The sequence below is a fragment of the Haliotis rufescens genome, unplaced genomic scaffold, assembly GCF_023055435.1.
Source record: "Haliotis rufescens isolate VD_foot unplaced genomic scaffold, xgHalRufe1.0.p SCAF_10, whole genome shotgun sequence".
Lineage (NCBI taxonomy): Eukaryota > Metazoa > Mollusca > Gastropoda > Lepetellida > Haliotidae > Haliotis > Haliotis rufescens.
The window spans coordinates 675,310-703,166 of record NW_025963780.1 but is presented as its reverse complement, the minus strand read 5'-3'; the positions used below and the strand labels follow the sequence as shown (position 1 = coordinate 703,166).

General features: G+C 40.2%; 1 protein-coding gene across 2 annotated transcripts; it reads left to right on the top strand.

Annotated features, from left to right (window-relative positions):
- Window positions 1-947: 947 nt before the first annotated feature.
- On the top strand, window positions 948-15,178 carry LOC124112071 (tubulin gamma-1 chain). Of its 2 annotated transcripts, none has more exons than XM_046472005.2 (13): window positions 948-1,047; window positions 1,851-1,901; window positions 2,461-2,522; window positions 3,959-4,126; window positions 6,256-6,324; window positions 7,043-7,122; window positions 8,456-8,582; window positions 10,089-10,175; window positions 10,456-10,605; window positions 10,902-11,060; window positions 12,130-12,291; window positions 13,092-13,283; window positions 14,923-15,178. In XM_046472005.2, the coding sequence occupies exons 1-13, from the start codon at window positions 999-1,001 to the stop codon at window positions 14,944-14,946; spliced, it is 1,380 nt and encodes a 459-aa protein (XP_046327961.1). In that variant the 5' UTR covers window positions 948-998; the 3' UTR covers window positions 14,947-15,178. The 2 variants fall into 2 exon arrangements, with proteins under 2 accessions (XP_046327961.1, XP_048242218.1); XM_048386261.1 differs by having other exon boundaries at window positions 10,902-11,096.
- Window positions 15,179-27,857: the final 12,679 nt, after the last annotated feature.

Sequence of the window (27,857 nt, the reverse complement as noted above, 5' to 3'; positions counted from 1 at the left end):
ACATCTTCCCGAGGCAAAGGAGTTAACTGACTATAAAAGTCCAGTTTCCACGTGGAAACTGGACTTTCAAAGTCAGTTAACTCCCTTGCCTCGGGAAGATGGTATACGAAAGAATTAAACTCAAACCTAAACATATATATAAACTAATCATCATATACATTGTATATATGTTAAACCCATCTTACAGCAATGGAAAGTAAATGTGAATGTATGTCTGCATATGTTTGATATGACTGATTGATGTATCTTGTTAAGTGCAGGTGTATGAGTTTTACCATAGAATATCACTTGAATATATACAGAGTTTTCTGCATAATTATGTATTTCTTTATTATGCAGATTTGGCAGTGGCAGCTTTTGCCGTGTGCGCATTGTTCGCCGGTATTACCAGTACAGTTTTCACCTGTCGGATAGGTAATATCATCTCAGCTATTTCATAAATATTCTATATTCCATGATTTATAATACTTTTTAGAGTTACTTACAGTATGTTCATTATCACTTTATAATTATGTTAATATTTCGTATCTGTGTATATATTGATGTATTGTGCCGATATGTGTGATGTATTGTTCAATATAAAGAAGTGATATTCATTAATGACAGTGATATGTTATAAATAAAAATAGTACCTGACAGATTGTATATATTTATTTTAGATTTTATTTCATATTTGCTTATGTTGTTTCATTGTTTCAGGCTGACTACATATATTTGTTTGTTTGTTGTTTTACGCTGCACTCAGCAATATTAATATATCAGCTATTTGACGGCGGTCTGTAAATAATCGAGCCTGGACCAGACATACCAGTGATTGACATCATGAGCATCGATCCATGCAATTGGGATACGATGAAATGCATCAACCAAGTCAGCGAGCCTGACCACCGATCCCGTTATTTTAACGGTTCATTTTCCGTATTCTATTCATTTCAACTTTTGTGTTGACTGCCGCCATTTTCGAGTTCTGACAGGAAAACAAAAGTCAAACTCAAAACATGCCGCGGGAAATAATCACACTACAGCTCGGGCAATGTGGAAATCAAAGTACAGTATTGGTTTATGACTTGTCGGTGAATGTGCACATTCATTACTGTTCCGTGACATCTCTTTACGTTGATAATATTTAATTTGGAACTGCACAGAAGGCCTGTATTGTTTACGATGTGATGTTGGCCTAGGACATTATTTTTTGTGTGAACTACAGTGAAGTGGATAAAACGTTCCTTGGAACTGAAGTTTTATCCACTAATGGCAAGATAAAATGACATTAATTTTAAAGAAGTATTCGCTGAAACTGTTTTCCAAAAAGTTTTGTCAGCGTTAATACTTGTAAACACCCCACCTCCCACCCAAAGTAGTTTATCTTGGCCTACTCCATGCTTGTCATAAAAACTGGTAATGTTTGATCAGTCTGGCCCAGCATGAACTGAACAATCGATTAAACTTAATTGACACTACACAGGAAATTGAATAATTAGTAGCACTGCAGTTCTTTAGGGTATATACTTTATTGTTTGTTGTTTACACGCACTCAGCAATATTCCAGCTAAATGACGGTGGTCTATAAATAGTTTGGACCAGACAATCCAGTGACTGAAATCATGGGCATCGATCCACACAATTGTGATGCGATGACATTCATCAACCACATCAGCAAGTCTGACCACCCGATTCCGTTAGTCGCCTCTTACGACACGCATAATCGCCTTTTACAGAAAGCATGGGTTGCTGAAGACCTATTCTTACCCGGATCTTTAGGGGTTATACTTTCTGTTCCGCTACAACAAAATTACGCTAACATGCGCATGTCATTTAGATAGTTACTTACTTTGTTTTTCTCTTTCCAGTTGGAATGGAATTTTGGAAGCAGCTGTGTGCAGAACATGGGATAAGTCCAGGTATAAATATACCTAATATAAAAAAATTTGCTATTTAAAATCACCCGATCTACCAAACATTTAAAAATGATAATGTGATATGTATCGTGGAAAGAATTAACCTCAGTTAAACGATATGCCAGTAATACCGCACATGCCTAGTAACCATGGTAAGTGAGTGAGTGAGTTGGGTTTACACTTTTAACAATATTCCAGTTGTATCCCGGCGTGTCAGCTTAATGTAGGAGGGAAGCCCGAAGTGATGAGGGTCTCACACGTTTACCACTTCAGTGAAACCCACAAGCATGGGTATGGTGCTGAAAAACCTAGAAACATAATCGGGGAGAACTGGGATTTGAACCCACAATCATAGGTTTCTGGCATGCCCAAGGGACGCAACTCTGCACAGTGAATCGTGGCGCCTTATATGACTGGGCCACCCATGCCCCCATAACCATGGTAACCATAACTCATCAGTTTGGAAATTTATTAATCTGGGAGATTTCAGTGGAAAAGATGGGTTTCACTCTATTTAACTTTTATTTTTAAAAATGTAATATTTTCACATTGCATGTTTCAGAGGGTATTCTTGAGGAGTATGCCACAGAAGGAACGGACAGAAAGGATGTGTTCTTTTACCAGGTAGGATCAGTTTGGTTTTAACAGTATACCAGATGCCGGGTATTCCCTGGCCAGCATGATCTGAGGGTCACGACTGCCTGGTCAAATTGAGTTTTGGGAGTCATGATAAGTCGTGTTGAAGGAGTTCAGAGATGTACCCTGGATACTTGTCTGATATATATGTATTTATGAATGTATTCTCCATGAATATCCACATGTCACTTCAAACAAGATATATTGTGAATCAGAATGAATGATAATTTAATTATTAGCTGTATTTTGTTCATAGAAATTATTACTAGAGCCTGTGTCATACTGTTTTTGTTAAACGAGAGTTAGAATTCTTGTACTTTCCAAGGCAGAGACAGAGAGAGGCATGAATTCTTACACAAGTTTCATAAAATCAGGATGACACACATGCGAGTGTAGCAATTCCTTTATGACACATTATTTCTTAATCCTTTTGAGCTCCTGTTTATAAGTGTACAAATCATGACCACCGTCTTGCAAAACCACAATTGTCAAATGTCGTCAACAGTCTTCAGCTATGTCGTTTCTAGTTTGACATAATTCCTACTTCATTTCATAATAAGATTCACGTGACATCAACAATCTCATCCGGGTGACGTAAACAATACACAGGTGCCCAAGAAGTGATATTTGCACAAGTGCACAATTTTTTATGAGCTCAGTTATTTCTAGCCCTATGGATAACACATTTTTCTACAGCTATCATGTCAGTCAATGCTACTAATGTCAACTTTTGATTTTTCAAGTTTCCATCAATGTCAGCTATAAAGACTAATTCTTTTGGTTGACTAGTGCTTATACTGATAACGTATAGTATCATCCTTAAATATGGCAAATAACTACTAGTCCTTATGATACCTTAACTGTTTGGCAGTCTGTCAAGGGGGATTGTTGAATGTATTGCCTGAGCCTTGGACAGTTGAGATGCATTCATTGTTCATTAACCATTTCACCCCTGCTTAAAGTATTGATCAAGTTTCTCGGCACACAACTACCCATAACAGCCTGAAATCACGTGAGCACTTTGATTAAAAAACATGAAAATATTTGGAGAATATCTGTTGACGCCGGGTTGGCGGTACACATGCTTTACAAATCCTGCAGTCAACTGAGATCTGCACGGCAGTTGACGAACCAGATGTTGATTTTGTTTTGAAATTTTGATTGGACTATGGATAGACCTGTTAATCCAGCCTAAATATAACCCCATAACTCCAGTCTATTTTGGCAAGAGTGGAAACTGGACTTTTATCATGTTTATAGTCAGTTAACTCCCTTGCTTCAGGAAGATGGCCAGTCTTTTCTCGTGTATTGAAAACTGTATTGAATGTTTAGATTTTTAGGTTAATTTTCAACAATAAAATTGACAAGAAGTTGTTTTGATAAAACATTGGTCAGGGATATTGTCACGTATAAGTTCTTTGTAGGCTGATGACGAACACTACATCCCCCGGGCAGTGTTGTTGGACCTGGAGCCCAGGGTGATCAACTCAATCCTCAGCTCACCCTATGCCAAGCTGTATAACCCTGAGAACGTGTACCTGTCAAAACATGGGGGTGGTGCTGGAAACAACTGGGCCAGTGGCTACAGACAGGTAAGTTCAACCACGAAAACCCAGGCTGTGAGTTTAATCATAATTCTACCATGAATTTGGAATTTACTCGATTCTGATTGGTCAATCAGAGGCTATTAAATCACAATAAACCCCCTCTGATTGAAACAGCTGGTTTGACGGCCGCATCACCGCGGAAGCTAATATTCATAGAATAGTACTATTTTCAGTCATTGTCAGTAGGCATATTTAAATAACTATATCTACAATAACAGGTTACAAAATGCACAGATGCGGTTACTACAATATTCAAAGGATGTGTGGCAATACATTTCGTGCAGAAAAACACGACAGAAATCAACAAAGGGAATGTATTTACGTTTTGGAGACAACAGAGAGCTTGAAATTTTGGCGCTTTTCTATATACGACTGTGACGTCATATATTTTGCGTCACAATGAGCGATATGACGTCATAATGGTGATGTGAGATGTAGAGCGAAAGCCTTGCAAAGCCCTCTTTGTTTTCTTAGGGATGGCCGCCTCATGTTAGCTTACCAACTTGCCATGCTTATATGCTTTCAATGCCTGTCATATGTTCGAGTGAAGTATTACGGAGTAAACAAACTGCTTGAGTATATACAGCACCATATTTGGTTCGGTGATTCCGTAATTCAGATCGATAACCCACTCAAAACACTGAACTCAACCCATGCCGCTTCACTCAGTATATTTGCTAACACCAAAGAGTTCGCGTTTTATTTAGTCATGGTAGAATGGAGATAAACATACTGTGTTTTCAATGTAGATCTAGGTTACCTGTAGATTTAACCGCACTAAATTTAACATTTGAAACCTCACGCTGCGCGTTCGGTTCCAAATTCAATTTAGCGGGGTTAAATCTACAGGTAACCTAGCTCTACATTGAAAACACAGTATGTTTATCTCCTAAGTATGAAGTATTATTATTAAATTTATATAGAATACTAAACGAGCACCCGTGTAATACCAATTTTATGAAACCAGTGAATAGTTCTGGTAAGTGAAGAGTGAAAGCGAGTCAGATGCCAGAACTATTCCCAAGTTTCATAAAATTGGTATAACACTGGAGCTTGTATTTTATTTATTACATGCCATTTATAACCTTTTTTTTAGATTTCACTGTCGTGTATGAATAGCCAGACACCTACACGATCCACAATGTAGTTCAATTGAGTTTAACAGAATAATACTTCAAACACGTAAAACGTTGACACATTAATTTAATACCTTACAACCGCCCATCTTTAGAATTCAGGCGTCCGTTCTACAAAGTTATCGTATTGCTAAGGTTATCGTAACTCACATACTTTAACAGAAACTTACTACTGGCGTTGTGCTGCAGTACGATCACCTTGTGGAACAGGGCTCTGCACCACAAAGTTTACAATCACGTCACAATACCCAATGATGTAATTAGTGAAATTTTGTTACAAGGTCCATCGTCGAAACAATGCCATGTGACGTCAGCCTAGCAACAAGGTTGCTGGGGTCATTGAGTGTGCATAAGCTCCTCTCTGTGATCTATCATCCCCAAATGCAATGTCGTTGAATAAGCCAAGAGATGCTGAGAGCTTTCAATGGTCGTTATTGGAACTTGTTCCCGCAGTACATAAGCACACGCTTTGGTATTGCACAATGTGTAGTACAGCTGTATGTTTATTAAACAGGTGATCTCTTCACGGGGAAGTAATAAATATAGAATAATAAACGAGCTCCCGTGTAATACCAATTTTATGAAACGAGTGAATAGTTCTGGTAAGTGACTAGTGAAAACTTTCAATGATGTTATTGGAACTTGTTCCCGCAGTACATAAACACACACTTTGGTATTACACAATGTACAGCTGTATGTTTATTTAACAGGCAACTAATAAATAATGGCCAACTTATCTGGAACTCCATAGCTACACTAAAAGTCACTGGTGTTAGCATTTGTTTCTCAGTCACTGGATTGTCTAGTCCAGACTCCATTATTTACCGACCGCCATCATAATAGCTGGAATATTGCTGTGTGCGGCGCTGAACAACAAACAAACTAATTAAATACAGAATGTTTTCACACACAGATACTGTCCAGAGTTCCTTGTCTACATTTCAAGACAAGATATGACTATATATAATTTATGTTCAGGCTGAAGGGCTGTATGAGGATGTGTTTGACATCATAGACAGGGAGGCAGATGGAAGTGACAGTTTGGAGGTATGGAAAATCTTCTGTTGTCAATATTGATGGAATTATTCTTGGATTTTGTGCAGACAATTTTATATCCAGTCCAGTACTGGATTTCTTTTGAGAATTTATTTTTTCCGAAACATATTAAATTCAGACACCAATGGTAACTAAATTACTAAGTGTGAATCTTGTTTATCTGTTTATTTGTTTATTAGTCCTCTTGTCAGTGGGGGCACGGGTGGCCCAGTCGTCTAAGGTGCCCTGATTCGCTGTGCAGAGTTGCGTCCTTTGGGCATGGCAGAAACCTATGATTGTGGGTTCAAATCCCGGTTTACCCCGATTATGTTATTAGGTTTGTCAGCACCATACCCATGCTCGTGGGTTTCACCGAAGTGGTAAACTTCGGGCTTTCCTTCCACATTAAGCTGACATGCCGTGATATAACTGGAATAGTGTTAAAAGCGGCGTTAAACCCAACTCACTCACTCCTAGCTATAGTGCCTCTACAAGGTGCTCAGAGAATTCCAATCTGATTGTAAACATGCCCGCCACAAATTGATCATTATGTTCAGGTGAGCATCAGAGCCTTGTCTTACTAATTTGGGTTTTTCATTTTCATAATTGCAGACCTGGGTTCGTATGTATGTATGTATGTTGGGGAACATCAAGATAAATTAACCGACGTTTGTGTCGTGATATAGATGAGTATGTTTAGAATTGTCTGAGGGCTGCGTGTCTGTTCCAGGGGTTTGTGCTGAGTCACTCTATTGCTGGTGGAACAGGGTCCGGAATGGGATCCTACCTGTTGGAGAGACTTAACGACAGGTGTGTACAGAAATAACAGTCTGAACCAACAATCCTAGAACAAACAAAAATATGTTTTCATCTTCACTTTTCAAGCAGACTTTATGCAAACTGGAAGAGATGCTGTCCTAAGTCTTAACTTACTTATACCTGTTGGAGAGACAGGTGTGTACACAAATATCAGAAATCTTAGAATCAGATCCATTGGTGACTTGGGCAGGGACGATACACCCACTGTGTGATTCGATCCATATCACGATACCTTGCTCAAGATCCGATGCATATCACGATATTTGCATGTGTTCTTATCAGTGGTGCGTAAGCCAATTTTTTTCATAGACAGTATGGCCAAATACCTGGCACACTAGCAAATTACAGTTGGCAGTGTCAGGAATGGTGCAATGTTCTTTTCACTTGTAAATAGTGTTTGGTGTAACATTTATTGAAGAATACATTTTAGGTAAGAATCGATACTTTTTACTCAGTGTGCGATTGTGATCGATACTTTTATCGAGAATTAAAATATCGTGATCCACCGATGCATCGGTGTATTGTCCCACTACTATCGTGACTTGGTTGATTGTGTGTCTTCATAATAATAATAATAATAGGCCATTTATATTGCGCATATTTCCACACCACTCAGGGGCATGCTCAAAGCGCTATTATTACCCCGGTTTCTGGATCAGTGTGCACTGAACAATCATTATCAGCTCCCTGGGGAGTATACAACCCAAGCTGCTTGTTAGGCGCTAGAAGGTTAACAACCACATTGCCATCTCATCCTACCAGGTACTCATTCACTTCTGGGTGAACAGAGGCACATTTTGAACAAAGTCACTTGCCAATGGAGACACCACATGTGTTACAGTGCGGGGCAGGAACAAAGCCCTAGAAACTCGACCTGTGAAGATCTGGGGTAGAATAGGTCTTAAGCAACCCATGCTTGTCGTAAAAGGCGACTAACGGGATTGGGTTGTCAGGCTCGCGGACTTGGTTGATGCATGTCATCGATCCCAATTGTGTGAATCGATGCTCATGATGTCAATCACTAGATTGTCTGGTCCAGACTCGATTATTTACAGACTATTGCCGAGTGCGGCGTTAAACAACAAACAAAACTCATGAGCCAAATTGCCGAAACACTGTCATAGATCTATGATGTGGATCAGTGTCCAAACCAGACTTGATTATTTACAGGATGCTGGTATATTGGTGAGTTCGGAGTTAAAACAACAAGTTTACATAGTAATAGTATTCCCAGTCATATGACATTAATTTAAAAGAGTGTTGCAGCAAGTTTTGGAAGGTAGTAAAGTGTTTACAGAATTAAAAGCCTAAATTTTCATTTCAGATTTCCCAAGAAGCTTATCCAGACGTACTCAGTGTTCCCGAATGTGGACGAGATCTCTGATGTAGTGGTTCAGCCGTACAACTCCATACTGACTCTCAAGAGGCTGACCCAGAATGCAGACTGTGTGGTATGCATGTTACTGACACTTGGCTGTACAGATCAGGCATCTTAGTGACCAGACCTTGTTTACTGACACAGAATGCAGACTGTGTGGTACGCTCACTACTGACACTTGACTGTACAGATCAGGCATCTTAGTGACCAGACCTTGTTTACTGACACAGAATGCAGACTGTGTGGTACGCTCACTACTGACACTTGACTGTACAGATCAGGCATCTTAGTGACCAGACCTTGTTTACTGACACAGAATGCAGACTGTGGTACGTTCACTACTGACACTTGACTGTACAGATCAGGCATTTTAGTAACCAGACCTTGTTTACTGACACTAAGAAGGGATATTACTGAACACAATGTCTGTGTTGATCTCCCCTTGTGAACGTCGAATAACCTAGTGACTAATGTGTTGATTTGTCATGCTAGGGAACCGTGTTCTTCAAAGTAAACCTCATCTTGAACTTGGAGATGGTAAATGCCGACCACATGTAGAGTTTGGTTGTACAACTTGATGGCCCAGTCGTCTAAAACACTGCAATTTGCTGTGCAGAGTTGTGTACCTTGGGCACACCAGGAACCTATGATTAGGCGGAATCCTGGTTCACCCGGTATTATGTTGTTCGGTTTGTCAGAATGTTGAAGACTGCATAACTTCGGGCTTTCCTCCCACATTAAGCCAACCTGCTGTTGTACAACCGGAATACTGTTCAAGGCGGCATTAAACACAATTCACTCAAACCAGTGTACATTTGAGACAATCTTCTGATAGGGTTCACAAGACGCACAAATGTGCGTCCAGTATGCACAAAAGTAGAGAACTGGACATAAGGATATTGTCATCACAGATTGTATTGCTGTGAGTATGCTATGTTTCAGAACAGGTCATTCTGTTTCGTTCCTGTGTTCCTCACACACTGCTTTACTTCGCGGATACATATCTAAAAGCATGAAAAAAGCTTGCATGTGCGCCATGTGTCGAAATTCAGTTTGGAGTTAGCATAGGCAACATCGTTCAAAACAGTAGTAGTAATCGTGATAATAATAGAAAATTGGGAATTCAGAAACTTTGTTAATGTGAATTGAAGTACAATAGTAATTGTTGTTTGTAATTGTTGCTTGAAACTAAAATGAATTAGTGGTCTTTGCCTGCCTTGTACTTGTACTATTTCTGCTGACCAGACACAGAAAAAGAATACACTGTCTCGAGGGACCCACTGTACCTACAGCACATAAAGAGCAGTTATGGGTGTCATTTCATCAATCAGTTATGGCCGCTGTCCATATGATCTTTGATTCATTCCAGGTTCTGATGAAATTATCGAAATGTACAGTACATAACACCATTTCATTACTTTGCAGGACCCTCATATTGCCTGCAAGGATCCTTATAATTTAATTATTGGGGTCCCTAGACCCCCCCCCCCCTGTTGTAAATCAAGGTAAAACCCTGTGTCATGATTGTTTTGTTGATGACTGCTGGAGATTTTAATTGTACTTCCTTGTTTGACTTCAGGTGGTGCTGGACAACACGGCTCTCAACAGGATCGCCGCCGACAGGCTTCACATAGACACCCCCTCCCTGGCACAGATCAACCAGCTGGTGAGGAGACAGGATGCCTTTGTAGTTTAGTGTTCTCAAAATGTTCTGTGTAGGAAATATCCAGTCTGTAAGTTGTCAATCATAGAGAAACAAACATCATAAACCAACAATGTGCAAGGTCTTTTGAAAGCTTTTCTTGATTGGCAATTCACCACAGAAAACATTAGCCATTAACTTCTCTTTATAAGAATCTGTGACCAATGGCGCCGAGTTATTTTCCCTGAACTACAATAGACAAGTTCAAATTCACATAATAAATATATAATTTCATTTACTTCAGGTGTCAACTGTGATGTCAACAAGTACGACAACCCTGCGTTACCCTGGTTACATGAACAATGATCTGATTGGCCTGATAGCTTCTCTCATCCCCACCCCCAGACTCCACTTCCTCATGACTGGGTACACACCCCTCACAACTGACTCACAGGTGAGGCTCTCCCCTCTCATCCTGACCCCCAGACTCCATATCCTCATGTCTGGGTACACACCCCTCACAACTGACTCACAGGTGAGGTTTAAGACAGTACCGCTACTATCTGCAAATGGTTTTTTTCCCTGAGATTTCTGTGTCATCTTTTTCTGTATGTACTTATTCGTGATGCTTTGACACACAATTTATGCAGTTGGGCTAATGGGAGCTTTGCCCTTAAGACCCTGTAGAGTTATCATTAGATTTGACAAGTTCCTAAACTGTAGCAAAAGACTGACAGTTGACTGATTTAGGTGGCCAGCGTGAGGAAGACCACGGTGCTGGATGTGATGAGACGGCTGCTGCAGCCCAAGAACATGATGGTGTCGACGCCGGTGGGAGCACATCGCCAGGCCAGCCACTGCTACATCTCTATTCTCAACATCATACAGGGGGAGGTGGACCCTACACAGGTGAGGCACATACACGGGGAGGTGGACCCCACACAGGTGAGGCACATACACGGGGAGGTGGACCCCACACAGGTGAGGCACATACAGGGGGAGGTGGACCCCACACAGGTGAGGCACATACAGGGGTGGTGGACCCCACACAGGTGAGGCACATACAGGGGGGCCCCACACAGGTGAGGCACATACAGGGGGAGGTGGACCCCACACAGGTGAGGCACATACAGGGGGAGGTGGACCCCACACAGGTGAGGCACATACAGGGGAGGTGGACCCCACACAGGTGAGGCAGATACAGGGGGACCCCACACAGGTGAGGCACATACATGGGGAGGTGGACCCCACACAGGTGAGGCACATACAGGGGGAGGTGGACCCTACACAGGTGAGGCACATACAGGGGGAGGTGGACCCCACACAGGTGAGGCACATACGTGGGGAGGTGGACCCCACACAGGTGAGGCACATACAGGGGGAGGTGGACCCTACACAGGTGAGGCACATACAGGGGGAGGTGGACCCCACCCAGGTGAGGCACATACAGGGGGAGGTGGACCCTACACAGGTGAGGCACATACACGGGGAGGTGGACCCTACACAGGTGAGGCACATACACGGGGAGGTGGACCCCACCCAGGTGAGGCACATACAGGGGGAGGTGGACCCTACCCAGGTGAGGCACATACAGGGGGAGGTGGACCCCACACAGGTGAGGCTCACACAGGGGAGGCACACACAGGGGAGGCACACACAGGGGGTACATACAGCTGGACCCTAGAGAACCAAACATATGTATATGTTGCAGCCTGATATTGCTGAAATATTACTGAAGAACAATCTAGAATTTTGGTTGATTGCAGAATGGATGAGTTATATTTACACCAAATCATTGTCAAATCATTGAAAGCACACAAGAGCCTCCGGAGGATCTGCGAGAATTGTGTTTGTTAAATGTTGAACTCACTCACACTGTCCTGTCTGATCTGCAGGTACACAAGAGCCTCCGGAGGATCTGCGAGAATTGTGTTTGTTAAATGTTGAACTCACTCACACTGTCCTGTCTGATCTGCAGGTACACAAGAGCCTCCAGAGGATCCGAGAGCGGAAGCTGGCCCAGTTCATCCCCTGGGGTCCAGCCAGCATCCAGGTGGCGCTGTCACGCAAGTCTCCCTACATCCAGACGGCCCATCGTGTCAGCGGCCTCATGATGGCCAACCACACAAGCATCTCTCATGTAGGTCCAACACTACATGGACTCCTTGTGATCTAGTTTGTCGTTTAACGCCTCACTCTGCAATATTCCAGCTATATGACAGCGATCTGTAAGTAATCGAGTCTGGACCTGACAATCCAGTGATTGACATCATGAGCATCAATCCACGCATTTGGGATACGATGACATGCATCAACCAAGTCAGTGAGCCCTCACCCGATTCCTTTAGTCGTCTCTTACGACAAGCATGGGTTGCTGATCTCCCCGGATCTTCTCTGGCTTTGTGTTCTAGTACCAACAACAGTCGTAATGATAGTCCGACAGTCATGGCCACAAGTCTGTTAGTCTGACATGGGGTTTAGTGGCCTGACGGAGTCCGAGACAACTAGAGGGTCTAGTTGTTTTCTCCTCAAATCTAGTTACTTTGCAGCTCATTTCAGACATGTTCATGTAGACTAGTTTGATTTAACCATTGGTGAACCCTGATAGTTGACTGACCAACAGAATAGTGTTTGCTTGCTGCCAAGTCATCAATGCCCATTTGATGCATATCTGGGGAAGTTCATTATGAGAGTGTTAGTTGGGAAGCAACGATACGGAAGGCACCAATATGATTCGTATCATGATATGTCGTGATATGATAGAACAGTTTATGAATACATTTTGTAATTCTAATGAAGAAACAGATACAGCAAAATGTTGGCTATGACAGGAGTTATGTACATGGTAATGGCAGCACTGTGCCATTTTCAGTTTTAAACATAAGAAAAAATAAGATGCAGTGTTTGTTTACTCACCTCATTGCTGATTTCCTCTTTCAGTTGTTCGAGAGAATCCTTCGCCAGTTTGACAAACTGAGGAAAAGAGAAGCTTTCATGGACCAGTTTAAGAAGGAGCCGATCTTCAAGGACAACTTGGATGAGTTTGATAACTCTCGAGAAGTCCTGCAGGAGCTAGTTGACGAGTACCAGGCCGCCACGCGACACGACTACCTTGACTGGGGCACACGACAGGTAGGTCTTTGATCATCATCTTTGTTTCTTCATTGGACAGGACATGACTTCTGTGACTTGTTATGACATTTGTTTGGCCCCTCTACCTATGCATTCAGAACAGTTCCTGTGACATTGAATAAGATTTAATGCAAAGTTATGTTTTTTACCAAATCTGAAACAATTTCGGTTTGCAACAGATAAAAGACTCCTGTAAGTGTTCAAATGGTTTAATTTGCCATAATGACTTCAGAAAATGTGTGATTTCATAAAAAACATGAACATGCAAAAATGTCAATTTACAAATCAATAGCGTGTGTATCCACCGCTGGTTGCGATGCAAGCAATCTTCGTCTCATGGAATGGACCAGGGGTCCTGTGGGATATCTGTCCATAGCTGCTGGAGCATGTTTCGAAGTTCCTGAAGTGTCCGTGGAACACATGGTTGACGTCGAGGGCGCCGATCGATCTCATTCCATATGTGCTCAACTGGTGAGAGATCAGGGGAAGCTAGGCGGCCAGGGGATGACATTCACGTATTCTGAGAAGAGAATCGGGCGTTGTCATGCCATGACGACTCAAAAACGGTAGAACAACAGGGCCAATGATCTCCTCGCGGTAGCACTGTCCATTGAGATTTCCCTCTACCACTATCCTCTGTCTTGCTGTAATCCCACCCCCATACCATAACGCCCCGGAACCGATCTTCTTCCATGACATAATGATTGACGTAAAGTTCACCTCGACGTCGGTACACTCGAATCTGTCCATCGCTGTGGCTGAGGTGAAAACGAGACTCTTCAGTGAATAGAACTTGTCCCCACTGCATGGCCGTCCAGCGTAGACGCTGTCTGCACCACTGTAGACGTGCTTGACGGTGGTTTCCTGTCAAATGGGATGTGTGGCGGATCTTCTAACACAATCCCTGCACATCTGAGGTGACGACGTACGGTTTGTGAAGATATTCGTCGAAGGCCAGGGATGCTTCTTGCAGTCACTGTTGCTGGCTGGAATCGATTTCGTAGGCGTGTTGTTCAAATCCAGTTGTATTGTCGATTATTGGTTACGCATGGCCTGCCACTCCAAGGATGGTCTCTGACTGCATTCGTCTGTTGCCATAAACACACCAAATGGTGTTTCTGTGGACGTTAAATTGTCATGCAACACATTGACTCGATCCTGCTTCAAGCATACCAATGGCTCGCAGACGCTCATTTTCGGACAGGCGTGGCATTTCGTAATGTTGGATAATTGCGTAATTGTTGTTTTTCTGAGTGGTTGTTGTCAGCACGATGCTAAACAATGCATATGGAATCCCGTTAACGCACATGTTTTTATACCCATTCAAGCATGGGGCTTGCATAAAAGTCAACTTTTGCATGGAACTGTAACAGTTGTGTTTTTGTGACTTGATATTGAAAACCAAACTTTTCTTGTAGGAAAAATACACTAAAATATTGGTGTCACAGGAACTTTTGTTGTTGAGTATATCAATTTGTCTTAGCAATGATGAATTACTCTCAAGGAGAATACTGTGTGGACAGTTCTGTTACCTTTGTTGTGTAATCTTGTTTACACTTGTGATCTTTATATCTATTTGTTCAATCATTATTATTAAAGTTTCCATTCTGGATGATCACTCACTCTACATGTATTGCAGGGAGCCGTTGCAGAGCAGGCATGATGGCGACACCAGGGCGGAAAACTTCCTGGTCACCGATATCTACACAAATAGTCCTCACTGTGTTCAGTTCCCCATAGAGGTACAGCGAGTGACATCCTTGTTAGGTGTCCCTTTGATATGGCTGGAATAATGCTTAAACCCAGAGCTCCAGATAAGCTTTTGGTGTTGTGGGTATTTTACCCATGCATTTTAAAATCATTGGGTATCAGTAATTCTATCTGCGTATTCAAATTTCTGTTACCCACTAGTTTTTACACGTGTGGGTATTTAAGTTAAATATTTAAAAACACTATTCATCTAGTCTCTGCAAACTGGTGTCGTGTGATGGCAAATGATCATGATGTAACTGTCATCGTGGAGTTTGGCAAGGTTGACGGAATGTCCGTTTATAATTTCAAAATAAGTTGCTGATTTGCAGGGTTACTTCACAATATTTTGATGATACGCACAAGTTTTATTTTTGTAGCGTATCTGTAATGTTCGTTGCGTATTTGATACGCTTGGATTATATTTTACTGTGTATTTCTGCACTTCTGATGTGTATTTCACGCAGATACGCAGCTTATCTGGAGCTCTGTTAAACCTCACTCATTTCCTCCACAGATCTGAGAATCAAAGGATAGGAGTCTCATATTTATACCGTGTGCTCTAGTTATGTTGACTTTATCCAGTACAGGCTGTACAGAAATGTTTGCATGCCAATTGATCAAGTTTCTCTATGTATTATATACAACAGTTTTCAGATGACATAAGTTCAGTAAAAGATATTCAGCTCAAACAGCATAACGATCACAAGCAATACACGAAAAGATCTGCAATTATACATACAATATCAACCTACTTCTGAATTTTGTCATATTGATGTGATTAGATGAGTGTGAACATGTTTCTTTGATATCACATCAAGCTGGACCCATGAAGATCCAGGTTAGAATAGGTCTTCAGCAACCCATGCATCCAACGGGATCGAGTTGTCAGGCTCGCTCACTTGATGTCATTGTGTGGATTGATGCTCATGTCTGGTTCCAGCATTAAACAACTGATGATTAAGCTGATGGCTGTGATACAATTGAAATACTCACATGTGATGGTTTTGTAGGATTTTAGACCCTGACTATTCAGACCCTTTTTTTATATGGATATTGTATGAACAAAGCTCCACTGTGATGGAATCAAATAGTACTCAACGTTTGGTAAGGACCAAAATAGTCAAAGTCCAACCAAATAGCAAATGTAAGCTACACACAAAATACATTGTTGCAAGCCATTTTAGGCTCATTGTTATTTAAAGAATCTGGTTTTGCAGATGTTGGATATATCCAATATTGAGTAGTAATTGTGGAAATATGTGAGTCCACACCGAAAACTGCTCTGTACCAGAAAGGCGATATAGACTGCAGGATTCATTTGAGTGCTGATAAATGCGGCCACGCTATTTTATTTATTGTAAGAATCATTTGAGTATACTTATATATTTATATTTATATATACTAGGTAATTCATGTTTATACTACTTCCAAAAGAAATTCAATGCAAACAAAACACATTTTATTGTTTCAATAAATTAATGTATGAAAATGGTGCCAATAAATTACCTAAATGACTTTTGTTACCTTTATTCCGGTGCCAACTTCAAAGAGATCATGTTAACACTGATTTTTGTGAATACCCTTTGTCTATGAAATCTTCAGGTTGTTCTCAGATGACCTCTTCACTGTCAACATCAGGAAATAGTGTTCAACATCTGAAAGTATATTTTGTTGCAGCCAGGTTTTCAAACTGCAATTGCCATAGTGAGACGATTTAGGTCAGAAATTATTAATTTATTTTGAAGAACAATGAAGTACACAAGCTGAAAGAAAACAAGTCAACAGAAAGATGACATATCCCCAGCTGTCTGTAAAGTAACCACAAGTAAATTTGCAATTTTGTATGTAATGAGTCGCATGTTCTTGAAGAAGCATACATTGTTTACCCACATGGTAACAATGGGGGGGATAACAATGAATGGCACTGTGGCCGTTCAGGTACTGAGGTGTTTGCCCCTCTTGCTAAGATTCTCAATCAATATTCTTTGACGCATCACAGGATGTAAATGGTACTTACACGGATAGGCACATGTCCATCGTTGCTTATGATTCACAAAGTTGTCTCTGAGTAAAAGTCAATGTCCTTCAGATTGGGATTGAAACAGTTAACTTCTCGTCAGACAGCATGAATGGTGTGCTGGATAAGAAACAGTCGAACTTTCAAACAGTTTGTTGCCGACAGAAAACACCACAAATTCGTCATAACGGAGACGTGCTGTCTGTAGAAATTCCTGCAGATCTAAGCAGAGGCGTGTCTTCTTCACCCATCACAGCGATGCGAGTATGGTTTCACGCTGCTTTTTGCAATATCACGGCCTTGAGACATCAGAAATAGGCTTCACGCGTAATACCACCCATTTGTACCTGCTTGTACTAGTCAGGACAAATTTCGGGTTGATAGTGCTAGCCCACTGAGATCCTGGCCACTTGAATCACGAAATATCGAGATAGTTTATTAACAAAGATAGCTGCATGTGTGCTAATACTTAATTAAAGTGAAAACAGCCTTTCCGCTGATAAGGAATATTACTTACATTAATGACAACTGAGTTTTGATCGCATGGTTACAATACGAGTCGGGTGACTGCGAGCGGTTATAATAGTATACCTGCACCTTTTTTCATCATTCTGTTCGTGCTGAATGTCTTTCTATCGACTTTTCAGAATATCACAGAACATGTTTAGGATAACTTATTACTTAATATCTGTACTGTCGGTGTTGATATACGCCTGCATTCGTTCCCAAGTTTTAGTTGATAAGCATTATGTGCTAAGTGTTAAGACTACATGATTGTACCGTCCGGAGAGACAAGTAAACATTACTATGATAATACGCTCCCCCACAGCTGCTATGCAATATTACTACATACTAATGTCTTCAAAACTTCGAGGTAATCTCTAAATACAGAACGGCAACATTACAGGTATTGTTTAAATAAGTGATACTTTAACATACATCATATAAATAACGGCCTATATTCGGTGTACCTCACTGATGAGATCCACCAAGTAAAGACTGGCCACTAGCAGAGGCTTCTTTTGGTTATTTGAAGGTAATTCATATATTGTATGTTATATTGCATTCTATGTTAGTTGCTTTAAATGTAATCAGCATTTTAAATGAGGCATTATTGATTTAGTACACCAGTGAATACCCCCGACAAAATATACCAAGATTTCATCCGTCCGAAAACTTTGTCCACGCGATTTCTCTTAAACTATTCAGTAGATTCATCTCAAACTTAGTACATATAATCTGTGTCATATGGAGGGGTGCAGTCAAAACAACAAAAATTGTTTTTATTAATTTTCCATTTTTTTATGAATTTTTCAAACCCTAGGCTAACCCTATCCTAGCTATTTAATTTGAAACTATTTATGCATTCATGCAGTTTTGGCCCTGAAACAATTATACCAGTATAGTAACGACCATAAATTATATCACTTATATATGAATATCACAAGTGGTCTATAATCACAAAAGTGTAGTGGTACTATGGCATCTTACAACATGTAAATTGTCATACAAATTTATAAATTAGTCACCACACTAACGGAGGTAATGAAAACTCATGACATAGGGAGGTAATTTACCGCCAAATAACACGTTTTGCCCATTCGTTACCACTCTCCTCTGTCCGTAACCTGCAAGAAGTTCTCTTCAACAAAACAACATGAATGTCATCCCCTGGCCGGCTCGCTCCCCTGATCTCTCACGAATCGAGCACATGTGGGATGAGATGGATTGGCGCCTTCGACGTCAACCACGTGTTCCACAGACACTCCAGGAACTTCGAATCATGCTCCAGCAGATATGGACAGATATCCCACAGGACTTTGTGGGACGCCTGGGCCATTCCATGAGACGAAGATGTGTTGCTCGCATCGCAACCAGAAGTGGACACACACGCTATTGATTTGTAAATTGACATTTTGGCATGTTCGTGTGGTGTTTCTTTTATGAAATCACGCATTTTCTGAATTCAGTATGGCAAATTAAGCCATTTGAACACTTACAGGAGTCTTTTATCTGTTGCAAACCGAAATTGTTTCAGATTTGGTAAAAAACATAACTTTGCATTAAATCTTATTCAATGTCACAAGAACTTTTGTTCAATATATACGTGAATCATTACTCAATGAGTTGACAATTTAAGCCCGCTTGCGCACTCAGTTGCAAACAAATGGCACGACTAATTATTCGGCTTGTCTCCGGAATAACACAAACGACGTTTTTCCCCACATAATCGCAATTGAAACAATATTTACACATATATCTAACAGACATCATTCCACAAGTAACATGACGTACAATTAGACAAATATCTTGTAATCCTCAAAGGTTACACAAAGTGTACTTAAAGATAATTGAGTGAGTGAGGTAATGCTTTACGTCACATCGGCAATATTTCAGCCATATCGTGACGAGTACTGAAAGATAAAATATATTTATACATGATAATAAACAGAGATCCAGATAAGCTGCGTATCTGCGTAAAATACGCATCAGAAATTCAGAAATACGCAGTAAAATAATATCCAAGCGTATCAAATACGCAACGAACATTACAGATACGCTACAAAAATATAACTTGTGCGTATATTCAAAATATTGTGAAGTAACCCTGCGTATTCGATTGGCAAATCAGCAACTTATTTTGAAATTATAAACGGGCATTCCGTCAACCTTGCCAAACTTCACGATGACAGTTACATCATGATCATTTGCCTTCACACTTTCTTGTGGAAGTATCGTGGTATTTATGAGTCCTATAAAGCTCTCGAACCCACACAACACCAGTTTGCAGGGACTAGATGAATAGTGTTTTTAAATATTTAACTTAATACCCACATGTGTAAAAACTAGTGGGTAACAGAAATTTGAATACCCAGATGGAATAGCTGATACGCAGTGGTTTTAAAATGCATGGGTAAAATACCCACAACACCAAAAGCTTATCTGGAGCTCTGATAACCCTTACCTATTTGTGGAATGGAGGCATGTGTTGTGAAAGCCTAGTGATAAGCGTAAGCGAGATGGGGGTCGAGGTGGAGTTGGCTTCGGTGTCGTATTCGTCCGTTGTTTCCTGTCCAGTCTCAATCTATCACTTGTCACCTGTCAGATTTGGCGGGAAAGTTGATCACGTGCCTCGATCACACCCGGAAACATACGAGTAGCATCGGGTGGCCAATCCGATGAAACCCAATGAACGAGTGTTGAAGCACCAATCACTGCACATGTCATAAGAGGTGGTGACTCACGCTAGAGGAAGACCACGGAAGACCAAGGGAGACCAACTTTAGCTTGGACTTAGTTGATCAACATTAGATACTTGGATACATTTGTCAGCATTACCAAGTTACTAAATAACATTACTGTTTAAGAAACATAATTAATGAACATATAACAGACCTAATAAACCTGAATATTATTTAGTGTTTAAGTATTTAACTGACCTGTTTAATCCTGCTGCCACCTTGTTGTTGCCTCACGTGCTGTGCTGTGATTGGCTGAATCTGTGAGGTGGTCAGATTGGTGCAGGGAGACTATCTTAGTTTTGAAATTAGCCAATGAGAAGCTAATAATTATCAGGTGATAAACATGTTTCATCCTGGTTCCAGAATAAGACGATACTCTTGATCCAGCATGATAGCTGGGTGGGTGGGTGGGTGAGTATGGTTTTACGCCGCTTTTAGCAATATTCCAGCAATATCACGGCAGGGGACACCAGAAATGGGCTTCACACATTGTATCCATGTCGGGAATCGAACCCGGGTCTTCGGCGTGACGAACGAACGCTTTAACCACTAGGCTACCCGACCGCCCCTCATGATAGCTGGGACTTCATAACCTTTCAGATGAATGACATTCATGTGAAATGGTTGATAAATATAACCAATTGTCAATATAATTGACATACACTTAAAACCACAAACATTAGAATACTGCCACCAACCTTCAATAGTTTCAATAACAATTCAATTACTTATATATTATCTTTATTTTTATTTCCTTTTTCAACAATAAAATATTAAACATCATTTTATATCCAATAATTGTAAAATAGTTATATGAAAACAAAGTAATCTTAGATCCCCGTGTGCGAAATACGCACCAGTCGGAAAGCGCACGTTAAATCTCCAAAGTAAGTAAGTAATCTTAGACCCACCCTCTTCAATAAAATGATAAATGATCTATCCGAGGGCCTATCCCCTAAACTAAACACATCAAAATTCGCGGATGATGGAGCCATCTGGATCCGCAGTAAAAGCATTAAAATGGCCCAAAATCTACTCCAAAAATCTCTTAATAAATTACAGCAATGGGCAGACAAAATGGGGCTTCTCCCTTAACTCAGAAAAAACAACAGGAATAGTATTTAAACATATAAACATGAAACCCGCCTCTCCAATCCTCCAGCTAAACCAAACAATCAAATTTAAAAAACAAACCAAATTCTTAGGACTAATTTTCGATGACCATCTCTCCTGGGATGCTCACATCCAAAACCTAACAACTGAATGCAGTAAAGACCTAAACACACTAAGATGCCTAACTGGCTCTAACTGGGGGGCCTCCAAAGATACCCTCCTCTCACTCTATACAGCACTAATTAGACCAAAACTAGACTACGGCTGCGCCATATACAACACCCTAAATAACTCTCTATCTAAAAAAACTAGCTATAGACTCAATCCAATATCAGGCTCTAAAACTAATCACACGGACCCAACATGGCACCTCCTACACTTCACTTCAGGCCTTAACAGGATAAATGCCACTAAGTCTACGTAGGGAACAGCTGAGCTTAAACTTCTGGGCCGCGTCCCAATCCAATCCTCTCATCCAAAACTTAATAAACAAAAACATCAGTCCCAAAAACCAAGCTCTAGCTCGTAAACACCCCCTACTTACCCCATATCCCAAAGGATAACCAACTACCTAAACGAACACCAAATAAATAATCTTAAACAAAACTGCAAACAATCAAATATTTTCACCCTAAAACTTTAAAATATCCAAAATAGACAACACTAGCTAGCCAAATAAACAAACAAATCGACCCAAACAGCTAAAACCACCACACTAGCATATATACACGAAAATTGGCCAAACTGGTGTCACATTTACACGGACGGATCTTCAGATCCGATCTCCAAACACACAGGTTTCGGAGTCCATATCGCACAACCAGCTAAAACCACACAATCCTTCCGACTCCCAAACAATCAATCAATATTTACGCCTAAAATAAGCCTAAACTTACCCATCTCAAAATCAGAAAGCAAAAAGTGTAAACAAGCAAAAAATGGCACAACCTATATCTTAACTCAAATAGCCAAATAAAAAAAGCACTCAGAAAACCTCTAACCAAACCAAAAATTCTCCATCCATCAAATGAAATCGACAGAGAAATCACTAAACTCCAAGCAGGACACACAAACCTAAATAACCACCTAAATTTTTTTTTAAAAACACACAGCAGGTAACTGCCCACACTGCAAACAACTAGAAACCCCAGAACACGCACTCATACACTGCACACACTACCTAACACACCGAACCACACTACAAACCACCCTCAATCTAAATAAGGCTCTTACTCTAGAAGCAATACTAAACCCACAAAATAAACTAGAAAACTTCAAGGCCTTAGGCGTATTCTTAATCAAAACGGAACCAAAACATCGCATTTAAAAACCCAATAAACTACCAAATCAAAATCACATAAACAAACAAACAACCACCACACCCGGCTCCCTTAGTTCTCCTCCCAAACCCCATCGGCATCTTTTCCAAATCTCAAATTTCCTAAAATCTATATAAGCAGCCCCCAAAGCCCCCTCTTGGGTTGCAAACACCACTTTCGCCCCTTTCGGAAACACATTAAATGGCCTGGCCAGGCCAGTGTGCGAAATACGCATCAGTTGGAAAGCGCACGTAAAATCTCCAAAGTAAGTACGTAAGTAACTACGAAGCCATCTTGGCTTGGACACTCGCCCAGCGCACACGTCCTCCCAAGATCTCCAAACTTCCAAGCTGATAATGAGAGACCTCTCAAAGTCACTTCCGAGGGAGCTTGTCTCCATTCGGAGCCCTTGCTGGCTTACCGGGTTGGGGACTGCTCCCTCAGGACGCACTAAAAGCATAAAATGGCCCAAAATTTACTACAAAAATCTCTAAATAAAATACAAAAATGTGCTGACAAATGGGGCTTCTCCCTAAACTCAGAAAAAACTGTTGTAGACCTTATGTGTAACCCTTAGTCGCCAAGTGATTACAGTCCACGGGGTTGTGAGAATATCAGTTTTTTCAGCAAAGGCATAAAGAAAACACTCCTGAAACAATTTAAAATCACAATATATCACTTGTTTCAGAAACAATAACACGTTAAACGTAAAGCATTGATCTCCTTCTTAATAACTCATCATTACAGCAGACACACAAATATATTTCTGCCTCGATATCTAATCGGTGCAAATGTACCTTCCTATACAAAGACAATTTAATTACACATTATTAAACGCATAACTGAGGAAATCATTAAATCATCAGAAAATCATATTATGCATAATGAATACACGACATGAACATATTATACAGATAAACTATATACAAAACATACCCTGTGTGTGACACGAGAGTGTAAGATGCCTTTTGCCAGTCGTCTCATTCGACAGTCACATGACCCTAAATACAGATACAATATTAATTATAATATTGTAAATAACATATAAATAATCACAGCATATACATGCATCACTGAAATACAACTTCAGTCATTCATACAACTATCAATAAATACATGCATACATCGCGAGAGATATGTACAAAGTCTAGAAATACACCAGATTTACTAAATAATAGCAAATATGCATCAAATACCAAAATACACAAAATACCAAATAACCAATGCATTGAAATATAAAATATATGTATAGATAAGCAATACTCGTGAATCAGACCCTAATCACATCACACTCACCTCATTCACTCAGCCTATCGTTTGTTTATGTTTACAAGTTATTTAAAACCTATTTTATTACTTATGTACTTGATTTAAACTAATGATTGAAAGCATAATGTTTAGATTGATACAGATTAATTATGATTACTAACCTTGATTACGTGATGTTCAATCCATTATGACTTACTGTGCAGTGCAGGTGTGTTTGCAGCATAAGATTAGCAATGGCAGGTGAGGGAGGGATTTGAATTGAAAGGTATACTAATTGGCTAACAACAGGTTAACCTAATGACGAGCAAACAATAGAACAAAACACCCTTGGAAGTAAAATAGACTGAACCATTGACCTTTGACCCAGTAGAATCTTATTAGTAGCAAATACTGATAAGGACACAACTAATGACAGACAGGAAACCAGGAAATGACACAACCTGTGTGTTGAATCAACAAGTTGAAATAGAAAAGACATGATACCTTATCTACACTAAAAATACTTACATATTTACAAGCTGCAGAATTAACACCTACTACAGAACAGGAATAGTATTTAAACACAAAAATACGCAACCCGCTTCCCCACACCTCCAACTAAACCACAAACCAAATACATTTAAAAAACAAACCAAATTCTTAGGATTAATCTTCGATGAACATCTCACTTGGGATGCTCACATTAAAAACCTAGTAACCAGATGCAGCAAAGACCTAAACACGTTAAGATGCCTAACCGGCTCCAACTGGGGGGCCTCTAAAAACACCCTCCTCTCACTCTATATATCACTAATTAGATCCAAACTAGACTATGGCAGTGCCATTTACGACCCCCTAAACAACTATCTCATTAAAAAACTAGACTCAATCCAGTATCAGGCCCTAAAACTAATCACACGAACTCAACATGGCACCTCCTCCACCTCACTCCAGGCCTTAACAGGAGAAATGCCACTTAAACTACGTAGGGAAAAATCCACTACTTACTCCAATTTCCCAAAGAATAACCAATTACCGAAATGAATACAAAATAAATAATCTTAAACAAAACAATAAATCCAATCCAATATCTTCACTCCAAAACTTAAAATACCAAAAGTAGACACAACACTAGCCGATACACTAAATAAACAAACCGATCCTAACATCGCTAAAACAACCACACTAGCATACATACACGAAAAGTGGCCAAATTGGTGTCACATATACACAGACGGATCCTCAGATCCGATCTCAAAACACACAGGTTTCGGAGTCCACATCGCACAACCAACCAAAAACACCCAATCTTACCGACTCCCAAACAACCAATCCATATTCACGGCCGAAGTCATGGGCATGGCCTCAGCACTGCAAACAATCAGCAATCTAAAAAACACCCCAAAATCCTCATCCTAACCGACTCCCTCAGTGGACTACAAGCCCTCAAAAATAAAAACACTAAAAACCGCCCTAAACTAATATATCAAATACTCATAGGCTCAAACTAAGGCAGCTAAATAAATAGAGTTCATTTGGATCCCCGCCCACGTAGGAATCTTTGGAAATGAAAACGCAGATAAAGCAGCAAAATTATCCCTTAATCTCCCAGAAATAAGCTTAAACTTACCAAGCTCAAAATCAGAAATAAAAAATGTCACTGAACAAAAAATCAACATAAAATGGCAATATATATACCAAAACTCAAACAGCCAAACGAGGATAGTACTAAAAAACACCTAACTAAACCAAAAATACTACACCCATCCAAAAAAATCGACAGAATAATTACTAAACTACAAACAGGCCACACCAAACGAAATAATCACCGTAAAATAGCTAAATCTACACACAACAGGAAACTACCCACATTACAAACAACAAGAAACACCAGAACACGTACTCATTCACTGCACACACTACCAAACACACCGAACAACACTGCAGACCACCCTAAGTCTGAAAACCGCACTAACACTAGAATCAATCCTAAATCATCAAAATAAATTAGAAAAATTCAAAGCCTTAGGCATATACCTAATTAAAACAGGACTGATTAGTCGCATTTAAAAACCCCAAATAAAATATTAAAACCAAAACTACCTTATCTAACAACCACCCAACACACACAGCTCCCTTAGTTCGTCCTCCACCCACTCTTGGCATTCATTCTAAATCTCAAAATTTCAAAAATACTATATAAGCAACCCCTAAAACCCCCCTCCTGGGTTGCACAAACTCACTTTTCTCCTTTTCGGAAACACATTAAATGGCCTTGCCGGGCCCGTGTGCGACATACGCTTGCAGTCGGAAAGCGCACGTTAAATAGGAGAGTAACTGAGAAAAATACGCATAAAATCGGAAAGCGCACGTAAAATACCCATCTCTCTCTCTCTCTCTCTCTCTCTCTCTCTCTCTGACTAAGATATTCAGTGTGAGTAAGACGCTTACGGATTTTTCGCTGTATGTCGGAAAGCGCTCGTTAAATTAACTAACTAACCAACTAAGATATCAAAATGCCATGAAAATATCACTGCTACAAAGTATAAGAAGATTGTCAATCACCGAGTATCCCTTTCTAAAACCATCTTGCGACTCACTTATTTTGTTATAAGAATCCGCAAAAAAACCAAGTATTTTGATGATAGAAGAATAAATAATTAACTGAAAATACTAAGAAGAGTTATGCCTCTATATTATTATTAACATCGCCGGTTGCGCCCTATCTGTGAAGAACAAAACTTGACCTCTCTAAATGAATGAGTGAGTTGGGTTTAACGCCGCTTTTAACAGTATTACAGTTATATCACGGCGTGTCAGCTTAATGTGGGAGGAAAGCCCGAAGTGATGCAGGTCTCAGACTTAAACCCACGCACGAGCACGGATATGGTGCTGACAAACCTAGAAACATAATCGGTGCGAACCGGGATTCGAACCCACAGTCATAGGTTTCTGGTGTGCCCAAGGGACGCAGCTCTGCACAACGAATCGCGGCGCTTTAGACGACTGGGCCACCCGTGCCTCTCTCTAAATAAACATTAATAATAAGCCGTTATACTGTATTCCCTAGTCCGTTTATCGTAAAAAAATAATTTGTTCTGTATGTCACCACGGTTGATGTATTTTTATAGCGAGTGAATCTTAGTCACGATCAAATGATATACACTGACGTCAGCAATTAGTCATATATTATATTCTGAAAAAAATAAAATAAAACGAATATTGCATTTTGTTTCAGGATTTCACCTTGGGTCGAGTCAAATACATTTGTTTTATTTCAATATTTATTTTGCCGTTACAAATAAACGCTGGAAATCTTTACCATGGTTCGTCGTACTATCGAGGGGCGAAACTACCATTGCAGCAGAAAAGCAATTGCTTACACCTAAGAAAGCACAATGTCTTTTATAAGTAAACCTCAATTTACCATCTATGCAGTAAATTATTAATTTGAACTCTACACGGTTGAACATGATCTTATAGTGAGTGAGTGAGTATGGTTTTACGCCGCTTTTAGCAATATTCCAGCAATATCACGGCAGGGGACACCAGAAATGGGCTTCACACATTGTACCCATGTCGGGAATCGAACCCGGGTCTTCGGCGTGACGAGCGAACGCTTTAACCACTAGGCTACCCTACCGCCCCCATGTATCTTATAAATTGTCTAACATGAAAATCGGAATTTTTACACACTTAATTGAGGATTTTCACTATTGTTTTCATCACAATGACAGATCGGCTCGCGTTTAAATATGAAAATATTTATAGCCATGACATACTACGAATGAACATGTAAAAACACCTAAAAGTAATATTGATTCGTTTTAATGTTCAAGTCTAATTTGTCAACATAGATGTTTCATGAGTAAGTGAGTATAGT